The sequence below is a fragment of the Manacus vitellinus genome, unplaced genomic scaffold (genome assembly GCF_001715985.3).
Source record: "Manacus vitellinus isolate BGI_N305 unplaced genomic scaffold, ASM171598v3 scaffold_210_pilon, whole genome shotgun sequence".
Taxonomy (NCBI): Eukaryota; Metazoa; Chordata; class Aves; order Passeriformes; family Pipridae; genus Manacus; species Manacus vitellinus.
The window spans coordinates 10,537-20,457 of NW_021939480.1; the positions used below are offsets into that span (position 1 = coordinate 10,537).

General features: G+C 53.7%; 2 protein-coding genes across 2 annotated transcripts in view; both read left to right on the forward strand.

Annotated features, from left to right (window-relative positions):
- Positions 1–1,757, forward strand: part of LOC108643826 (bifunctional epoxide hydrolase 2-like) — a gene marked incomplete at its 5' end in the record, with an annotated part of 12,290 nt that extends 10,533 nt beyond the window's left edge. Inside the window, 3 exons of the mRNA XM_029959620.1 lie at positions 591–742; positions 844–902; positions 983–1,757. Of these exons, the coding sequence (XP_029815480.1) occupies positions 591–742; positions 844–902; positions 983–1,067 (296 nt within the window). The remainder of the gene's footprint in view (positions 1–590; positions 743–843; positions 903–982) is intronic.
- Positions 1,758–5,513: 3,756 nt separating this feature from the next.
- LOC103757387 (L-gulonolactone oxidase-like) overlaps positions 5,514–9,921 on the forward strand; it is a gene marked incomplete at its 3' end in the record, with an annotated part of 17,321 nt that continues 12,913 nt past the window's right edge. The window contains exons 1-2 of the mRNA XM_029959619.1: positions 5,514–5,588; positions 7,785–7,886. Coding sequence (XP_029815479.1) covers positions 5,514–5,588; positions 7,785–7,886 — 177 coding nt within the window. The remainder of the gene's footprint in view (positions 5,589–7,784; positions 7,887–9,921) is intronic.

Sequence of the window (9,921 nt, forward strand, 5' to 3'; positions counted from 1 at the left end):
TGTTCCCTCTGGATCCCCCTGGATCCCTCTTGTCCCCTCCATGTCCCCTCTGGATCCCCCCTGTGTCCCTCTGGATCCCTGGATCCCCCCTGTCCCTTCCATGTCCCCTCCAGATCCCTCTGGATCCCTGAACCCCCCCTTGTCCCCTCTGGATCCTCCATGTCCCCTCTGGATCCCTGGATCCCCCCTGACCCCTCCATGTCCCCTCTGGATCCCTCTGGATCTCTGGATCTCCCCCATCCCTTCCATGCCCCCTGGATCCCTGTGGATCCCCTCCATGCCGCCCAAATCCCTCTGGATCTGGATCCCTGAATCCCTTCTGTCCCCTACATGTCCCCTGGATCCCTCTGGATCCCAGGATCCCCCCCATCCCTTCCATGTCCCTCTGGATCCCTCTGGATCCTTGGATCCCCCGTCCCTGCCATGTCCCTCTGGATCCCTGGATCCCCCCTATCCCCTCCATGTCCCCTCTGGATTCCTCTGGATTCCCTCTGGATCCCCCCTGTCTCTCTGGATCCCTGGATCCCTCCTGCCCCCTCCACGTCCCTCTGGATCCCTGTGGATCCCTGTGGATCCCTGGATCCCCCCAGTCCCCTCCATGCCCCCCCAGTCCCAGTGGATCCCTGTGGATCCCTGGATCCCCCTGTGGCTCCCCTCGCAGATCCCGCTGCCGGCTCTGATGGTGACGGCCGGGAAGGACCCGGTGCTGCTTCCCAGCCTCAGCAAGGGCATGGAAAACTGGGTAAGCCCGGGAATTCCCGGCCCCCATCCCACCAGGGAATGCCGGGAATGCCGGGATCCGACCCTCCCCCTTCCCTCTTTCCCACCCTCCCTCTTCCCAAGATCCCGCGGCTGCGCCGGGAGCACCTGGAGGAATGCGGGCACTGGACGCAGATGGAAAGGTGGGAGCCGGGATAACCCCCCCCCTTCCCAAGATTCCCGGGAATTCCGGCTCCCGGCCCATTCCCGGCTTTCCCTGCAGGCCGGCCGAGGTGAACAGGATCCTGCTGGAGTGGCTGGAAGGGCTCCCGCCGGACGTCCCTTTTCCCGGGAATTCCCGGCTGTGAACAGGAGCCTTTCCTGGATTTCCCTTCCCTTTTCCCGGGAATTCCCGGCTGTGAACAGGAGCCTTTCCCACCTTTCCCTTCCCTTCCCTTTTCCCGGGAATTCCCGGCTGTGAACAGGAGCCTTTCCCGGATTTCCCTTCCCTCCATCCCCTTTTCCCGGGAATTCTTGGCTGTGAACAGGAGCCTTTCCCACCTTTCCCTTCCCTTTTCCCGGGAATTCCCAGCTGTGAACAGGAGCCTTTCCCGCCTTTCCCTTCCCTCCATCCCCTTTTCCCGGGAATTCCCGACTGTGAACAGGAGCCTTTCCCGCCTTTCCCTTCCCTTCCCTTTTCCTGGGAATTCCCGGCTGTGAACGGGAGCCTTTCCCAGCTTTCCCTTCCTTCCATCCCCTTCTCCTGGGAATTCCCAGCTGTGAACGTGAATCTTTCCCAGCTTTCCCTTCCCTTCCCTCCGTCCCTTTTCCCTGGAATTCCCAGTTGTTACCCACAGCCTTTCCCGGCTTTCCCTTTCCCTCCATCCCCTTCTCCCGGGACCCAGGGCTTGGAATTCCCGTTGGAATTGTGCCTTTGCCCTTGGAATTGTGCCTTTGCCACTGGAATTGTGCCTTTGCCCTTGGAATTGTGCCTTTGCCCTTGGAATTGTCCCTTTGCCCTTGGAATTGTGCCTTTGCCCTTGGAATTGTGCCTTTGCCCTTGGAATTGTCCCTTTGCCCTTGGAATTGTCCCTTTGCCCTTGGAATTGTGCCTTTGCCCTTGGAATTGTGCCTTTGCCCTTGGAATTGTCCCTTTGCCCTTGGAATTGTCCCTTTGCCCTTGGAATTGTGCCTTTGCCCTTGGAATTGTGCCTTTGCCCTTGGAATTGTGCCTTTGCCCTTGGAATTGTGCCTTTGCCCTTGGAATTGTGCCTTTGCCGCTGGAATTTTTTCCTTTCGGGGGCGGAATTTTTCACCTCCGGGTTTTGATTTTCCCACCTTGGAGCCAAAATTTTTGGGAATTTTTAGGGTGGGAATGAATATGAGTTGATTGGATGAGCTGGGAAGAGCTCCAAGCACCTCCCTGGAAAAGGGGGAGGGGGGGGTTTCGTGGGAATTTTGGGATGGATCCATCCCTTGGAGCTTCCCCATATCCCTGATCTCCCATCCCGGGGCTTTTCCGTGGGGTTTTAATGAGCTGATAATTAATTAGTGATTGATAATTAATGATTAATAATTGATAATTAATAATTGGTAATTAATAATCGATAATTAACGCTGCCTTAAATAAACCCAGAAGTATTCCAGAGCTTCCGGTCTTCCTGGGATTCCTTGGGATGCAGCTTCTCCCTCCATTTTCCCCGGAATTCCGGGGCTCATTCCCTGCCTGGAGACACCTTTTCCCAACTTCCCACATTCCTTGGGATGCAGCAGCTCCCATTTGGAGTCGGGGGGCACATTTGGGAACTCCCTGGGATTTGGGAACACCCTGGAATTTGGGGGTGCACTGAAACTTGGGAATGCCCCGGGAATTTGGGAATTCTGCAGCCGGGAAGGTGTTGCAGTTTGGGAGAGCTCTGAAATTTGGGAATGCACTGGAATTTGGGAACACACTGGAACTGGGAATACATGGAATTTGGGAATGGCCTGAAACTTGGGAACTCACAGGAATTTGGGAATACACTGGGATTTGGGAACTCCCTGGAATTTGGGAACACAATTCCTGGAATTGGGAACACCCTGGAATTTGGGGGTGCACTGAAACTTGGGAATGCCCTGGGATCGGGAATGACTTGGAATTTGGGAACTCTGCAGTTTGGGAACACGTTGGAAATTGGGAATACCCTGGAATTTGGGAAGGCATTGGAATTTGGGAACTCACTGGAATTTGGAAACACAGGAATTTGGGAATGCACTGGAATTTGGGAGTGGCCTGCCCCTTGGGAACTCACGGGAATTTGGGAACACAATTCCTGGAATTTGGGAACACCCTGGAATTTGGGGGTGAACTGAAACTTGGGAATGCCCCGGGAATTTGGGAATTCTGCAGCCGGGAAGGTGTTGCAGTTTGGGAGAGCTCTGAAATTTGGGAATGCACTGGAATTTGGGAACACACTGGAACTGGGAATACATGGAATTTGGGAATGGCCTGAAACTTGGGAACTCACTGGAATTTGGGAACACAATTCTTGGAATTTGGGAACACGCTGGAATTTGGGGGTGCACTGAAACTTGAGAATGCGCGGGGATCGGGAATGACTTGGAATTCGGGAACTCTGCAGTTTGGGAACACGTTGGAAATTGGGAATGCCCTGGAATTTGGGAATGCTCTGCAACTTGGGAACACACAGGAATTTGGGAACGCAATTCCTGGAATTTGGGGACATGCTGGAATTTGAGAACACCCTGGAATTTGGGGGTGAACTGAAACTTGGGAATGGCCTGGAATTTGGGACTGGAATTTCCACCAAAACTTCCATCAGTTCCCAAACCCATTCCCGAATATCCCCCCCCCCTTTTCCCTGTTTTCCCCTGCTCATCCTTCCATCTACAGTTGAGCAAATCCCTGGAATTTCGATATTTCCCCCCCCCCCCTATTCCCTTGCTCCCCCCTCTGTTCTGGATAATCCCGCCCAGGAATTTTTTTCGGGAAGCGCTCGGCGACCTTCGGACCTTCGGAGCTGTTTTCTGGGAATCCTTTGGAAGGATCCCATCCCATCCCATCCCGGGACTCCAAGGAATGCGGGAAGATTATCCATTAATCTGCCCGGGAAAACACCCGGTAGGGTTTGGAATCCCATGGAAAAGCCTCTGGAAGCGCCGGGAGCTCCGGATTCCGGGATCCTGCTTGGAATCCACGACCTCCAGGGGCTTTTCCAGCCTAAACAATTCCATGTTTTCAGGCTGCTCCGGAATTTAACGGGAATTTTCCCCTCCAGGATCCAATAAATCGGGAAACAATTCCATGTTTTCAGGCTGCTCTGGAATTTAACAGGAATTTTCCCCCTCCAGGATCCAATAAATTGGGAAACAATTCCATGTTTTCAGACTGCTCTGGAATTTAATGGGAATTTTCCCCCTCCAGGATCCAATAAATTGGGAAACAATTCCATGTTTTCCAGGCTGAGCAGCTCCTGCTCCGGAATTTAATGGGAATTTAACAGGAATTTTCCCCCCTGGAGCTGCCAAAGTTGGATCTCCAGGATCCAATAAATTGGGAAATAATTCCATGTTTTTCAGGCTACTCTGGAATTTAACGGGAATTTTCCCCCTCCAGGATCCAATAAATTGGGAAACAATTCCATGTTTTCCAGCTGCTGTGGAATTTAACGGGAATTTTCCCCCTCCAGGATCCAATAAATTGGGAAATAATTCCATGTTTTCCAGGCTGCTCTGGAATTTAACGGGAATTTTCCCCCTCCAGGATCCAATAAATTGGGAAACAATTCCATATTTTTCAGGCTGCTCTGGAATTTCTTGGGAATTTTCCTCCTCCAGGATCCAATAAATTAGGAAACAATTCCATGTTTTTCAGGCTACTCTGGAATTTAACGGGAATTTTCCCACCCTGGAGCTGCCAAAGTTGGATCTCCAGGATCCAATAAATTGGGAAATAATTCCATGTTTTCCAGGCTGCTCTGGAATTTAACGGGAATTTTCCCCCTCCAGGATCCAATAAATTGGGAAACAATTCCATATTTTTCAGGCTGCTCTGGAATTTCTTGGGAATTTTCCTCCTCCAGGATCCAATAAATTAGGAAACAATTCCATGTTTTTCAGGCTACTCTGGAATTTAACAGGAATTTTCCCCCTCCAGGATCCAATAAATTGGGAAACAATTCCATATTTTTCAGGCTGCTCTGGAATTTAACGGGAATTTCCCCCCTCCAGGATCCAATAAATTGGGAAATAATTCCATGTTTTCCAGGCTGCTCTGGAATTTATCGGGAATTTTCTCCTCCAGGATCCAATAAAATGGGAAAATAATTCCATGTTTTTCAGGCTGCTCTGGAATTTAATGGGAATTTTCCCCCCCGGTGCTGGAAAAGTTGGATTTTCGGGATCATCCCACGGGAGCAGCAGCTCCTGGCGTTGATTCCCAGCCCGGCTCCGCCGTCCCGGGGGTCACCTTGCCGGAGTTTTATCGGGAATTATCCGGAATGATCCGGCTCAGAGCCTCGTTAGCGCTCCCTCTTTGATGAGGGAACGAGGAATTCCTTATCTCCGGAGCGCAGCCGGAGCTCCGGGATCATCAGGATCATCGGGATCATCAGGATCATCGGGATCATCGGAGCCTCCTCCTCGTCCTTCACATGATCCCGCTTTTCCCACCCGGGAAGGCAGAGGGAATGGGAATGAGGGGGGGGGAAATTCCTTCCTTCCCAAAAGGCTTGGGATGGATCTGGGTGATCTCACGGCCTGGAGCCCCCCAAAAAACCCGGAATTCGGGAATTCTGTGGTCCCGATATTCGGGAATGGGAGTTGGGAACACGTTGGGATTTGGGAACTCAACGGGATTTGGGAACTCACCGGGATTTGGGAACACTGGGGTTTGGGAACTCACCGGGATTTGGGAACTCACTGGGATTTGGGAATATGCCGCAGTTTGGGGGTGAGCTGAAATTTGGGAATGTGCATTTGGGAATTTGGGAGGGGCTTTTCCCTGTTCCCACCTTCTCCCAGTTTTCCCGGTGCAAAGGGAACCCACTCCAGGCTGAGGAATTCCAGAGGGGAAGCAGCTTCTCCCCAAAACCCTTGGAATTCGCAGCTTCTCCCCAAAATCCTTGGAATTCGCAGCTTCTCCCCAAAACCCTTGGAATTCGCAGCTTCTCCCCAAAATCCTTGGAATTCGCAGCTTCTCCCCAAAATCCTTGGAATTCTCAGCATCCCTGTGGGATCCCAGCTCCAAATCCACGCCCGGATCCCGCCCCAAATCCCAAGGGAAGGGCTGTTATTCCTTATCCTCCAAACCTGGGAGGTTCTTTTCCCTATTCCCACCTTCTCCCAGTTTTCCCACTCCAGGGATGAGGAATCCCAAAAGGGATTTTCCCCAAAATCCTTGGAATTCTCAGCATCCCTGTGGGATCCCAGCTCCAAATCCATGCCTGGGCTTTTCCCTGTTCCCACCTTCTCCCACTTTTCCCAGTCCAAAGGGAATCCACTCCAGGCTGAGGAATCCCAAAAGAGGAGCAGCTTCTCCCCAGAATCCTTGGAATTCGCAGCTTCTCCCCAAAATCCTTGGAATTCGCAGCTTCTCCCCAGAATCCTTGGAATTCGCAGCCTCCCTGTGGGATCCCAGCTCCAAATCCATGCCCAGATCCCGCCCCAAATCCCAAGGGAAGGGCTGTTATTCCTTATCCCCCCAAACCTGGAAGGCTCTTTTCCCTATTCCCACCTTCTCCCACTTTTCCCACTCCAGGAATCCCAAAAGGGAACCGGTTTTTTTCCCCCCAAAACCCTTATTGAATTTCGCAGCCTCCGCGGGTCTGCGGGCCCCCCCGACTCCCCGATCCATGCCCTGGATCCCGCAATTTTTCCAGGCGGGAGCGTAGGGGAAGGGTCCGGCCCCTCTCCCTCCCACCCCCCCAAGGATATCGCCAGAAATCCTTGGGAAGGCTGGTATCGCATCCCCCCTCGCCCGCCCCGCCGGGAAACAGCTCCTCGTGGAATGCCAGGTCGGTAGCGACTTTCCAAGCCCTATGGAATCGTCGGGATCAGCCTTGATCGGAATTCCCCTGCGAACCGGAATTCCAAGCGGCGGCCGGGATGGTAAAGGAAAAGCCGCCAAGGGGATTTTCCCAAGTTTTTTTTTTGGGGGGGGAGGGGGTGAGAAAGGTGGATTTCGGCGGCCCCAAGGTTTGGATTTTTATTCCTCGGTTTTTCTTATGGATTTAATCGACCCAAATCCACGCAGACCCGCAGGGAAGGAAAGCCGGGGGATTCCCGGGATAATTCAGTGGCCGCAGGAATTTTTTTTCCCTGACCCGTGGCTTTAAAATTCCTTGGATTTTGTTATTTGGGGGGGGTGTGTCGTTTTCCCGACTTTCTCGTGGATCGGCTCCCGGTTTTCACTTGGATTTGGGATGCAGGGAGCCGCCACCCCCTCCCCCTCACTCCCCGGAATCTCTGGGATCTCTGGGATCTCTGGGATATCTGGAATAGCTCCCTGATGGCCTCGGCTCCAGGGAGTGTCCCAACCTTGGGAAGGGGGATGGGCTGAGCCCTGAGCCCGGGGGGAGGGGAGGTTTGGGAAGGTTTGGGAAGGAGGTTAGTGGAAGAGAGGTGGAAAGGATAGGGAGAAGGGAGGGAAGAGGGAAGGGAAGGAATGGAAGGGATAGGAAGGGAAGGGAGGAGAGGAAGGAGGAAGGAGGGAAGGAAGGAAGGGAAGGAAGAAGGGAGGAAGGAAGGAGAAGGAGGAAGGAAGGAGGGAGGGAATGTTGGCAAGGGAAGTTGGAAGGGAGGGAAGTTTGGAAGGAAGGGACAGAAGTTTTTGGGAAGGGAGGTTTGGAAGGAAGTTTGAAGGGCAAGGTTGGAGGAGGGAAAGGGAAGGGAGGGACGGGCAACGGGAAGGGAAAAGGCAAGAAGGGTGACTTGCAATCCACTGGGGGATCGGATCCAGCCCCCCTGGGATGACCCCTATTCCTTGGGATTGGATCCAACCCCCTTGGGATAACCCCAATCACTCGGGATGGGATCCAGCCCCCCTGGGATGATCCCAATCCCAATCCCACCGATCTCCACTCCAGGTCCACGGGCGAGCAGGAGTGAAGTTCCAGAACTGGTCCCAGACCTATGGATGCTCCCCGGAGCTCTACTTCCAACCCTCCTCCGTGGAGGAGCTGCGGGAGGTGAGGAGGCACCTCCGGGGGAAATCCCGCCGGGAATGGGCAGGAGGAGAGGGCGGGAAGGGCCGTGGGGTCCCAGGAGTCACCTTGAGATTCCAGAGGATCTGTGGATCATCCCTGGGAATGGGCACCTGGAATCCTTCCGGAGTTTCCTGCCCGTCCCAGTTCTTGGGGGGGGAAAATCCTGGGATCTGGGATCTGTTCCAACCTCCAGGGGTGATCCCAAGGAAGGATCTGGGCTCCCTTCCCATCCCAGGGATGATCCCAAATATCTGATTCCAACTTCCAGGGGTGATCCCAAGGATCTGGGCTCCCTTCCCACCCCAAAGATGATCCCAAGGAAAAATCTGGGCTCCAATCCCAACCCCAGGGATAATCCCAAATATCTGGGCTCCCTTCCCACCCTGGGGATGATCCCAAGGACAATCCCAAGGATGATCCCAAGGAGGATCTGGGATTTATTCCCACCCCAGTGATGATCCCAAGGACTTGGGCTCCATTCCCACCCCAGGGATGATCCCAAGGACAATCCCAAGGATGATCCCAAGGATTTGGGCTCCCTTCCCATCCCAGGGATGATCCCAAATATCTGGGTTCCATTCCCAACCCCAGGGATAATCCCAAATATCTGAGCTCCATTCCCACCCCAGTGATGATCCCAAGGAAGAATCTGGGATTTATTCCCACCCCAGTGATGATCCCAAGGACTTGGGCTCCATTCCCACTCCAGGGATGATCCCAAGGATGATCCCAGTGATGATCCCAAGGATCTGGGCTCCCTTCCCACCCAGGGATGATCCCAAGGGGGGATCTGGGCTCTATTTCCATGGGTGATCCCAAATATCTGAGCTCCATTCCCACCCCCGGGATGATTCCAAGGAAGAATCTGGGATTTATTCCCACCCCAGGGATGATCCCAAGGAGAGATTTGGGCTCCCTTCCAACCTCCAGGGGTGATCCCAAATATCTGAGCTCCATTCCCACCCCAGGGATGATCCCAAGGAAGAATCTGGGATTTATTCCAACCCCAAGGACGATCCCAAGGATCTGAGCTCCATTCCCACCCCAGGGATGATCCCAAGGAAGAATCTGGGATTTATTCCAACCCCAAGGACAATCCCAAGGATCTGAGCTCCATTCCCACCCCAGGGATGATCCCAAGGATGATCCCAGGGATGATCCCAAGGACTTGGGCTCCCTTCCCATCCCAAAGATGATCCCAAGGAAGAATCTGGGCTCCAATCCCAACCCCAGGGATGATCCCAAGGACTTGGGCTCCATTCCCATCCCAAGGATGGTCCCAAGGAAGAATCTGGGATTTATTCCCACCCCAAGGACGATCCCAAGGATGATCCCAAGGAGGGATCTGGGCTCCATTCCCAACCCCAGGGATAATCCCAAACATCTGGGTTCCATTCCCACCCTGGAGATGATCCCAAGGACAATCCCAGTGATGATCCCAAGGATCTGGCCTCCCTTCCCACCCCAGGGATGATCCCAGTGGTGATCCCAAGGTGGGATCTGGGATTTATTCCAACCCCAGGGATGATCCCAAGGATCTGGGCTCCATTCCCACCCCAAGGATGATCCCAAATATCTGGGCCCTATTCCCAAGGATGATCCCAAGGAGGGATCTGGGCTCCCTTCCCACCCCAGGGATGATCCCAAGGACTTGGGCTCCTTTCCCATCCCAAGGATGATCCCAGGGATGATCCCAAGGACTTGGGCTCCCTTCCCACCCCAGGGATGGTCCCAAGAAAGAATCTGGGATTTAACCCCACCCCAGAGATGATCCCAAAGACTCGGAGCTTGTCGGGCGGTGCCTCTGGAGCGACCCCCGGCGCCCGGAATTTCCGGAATTCCGGGAATTCAGGAATGTCTTCCTGCAGATCCTGACACCCAGAATTTTGGGAATTCCTGGAATTCAGGAATGTCATCCCACAGATCCTGGCACCTGGAATTTCTGGGAATTCAGGAATGTCATCCCGCAGATCCTGGTGCCCGGAATTTCTGGGAATTCCGGGAGTTCCGGGATGTC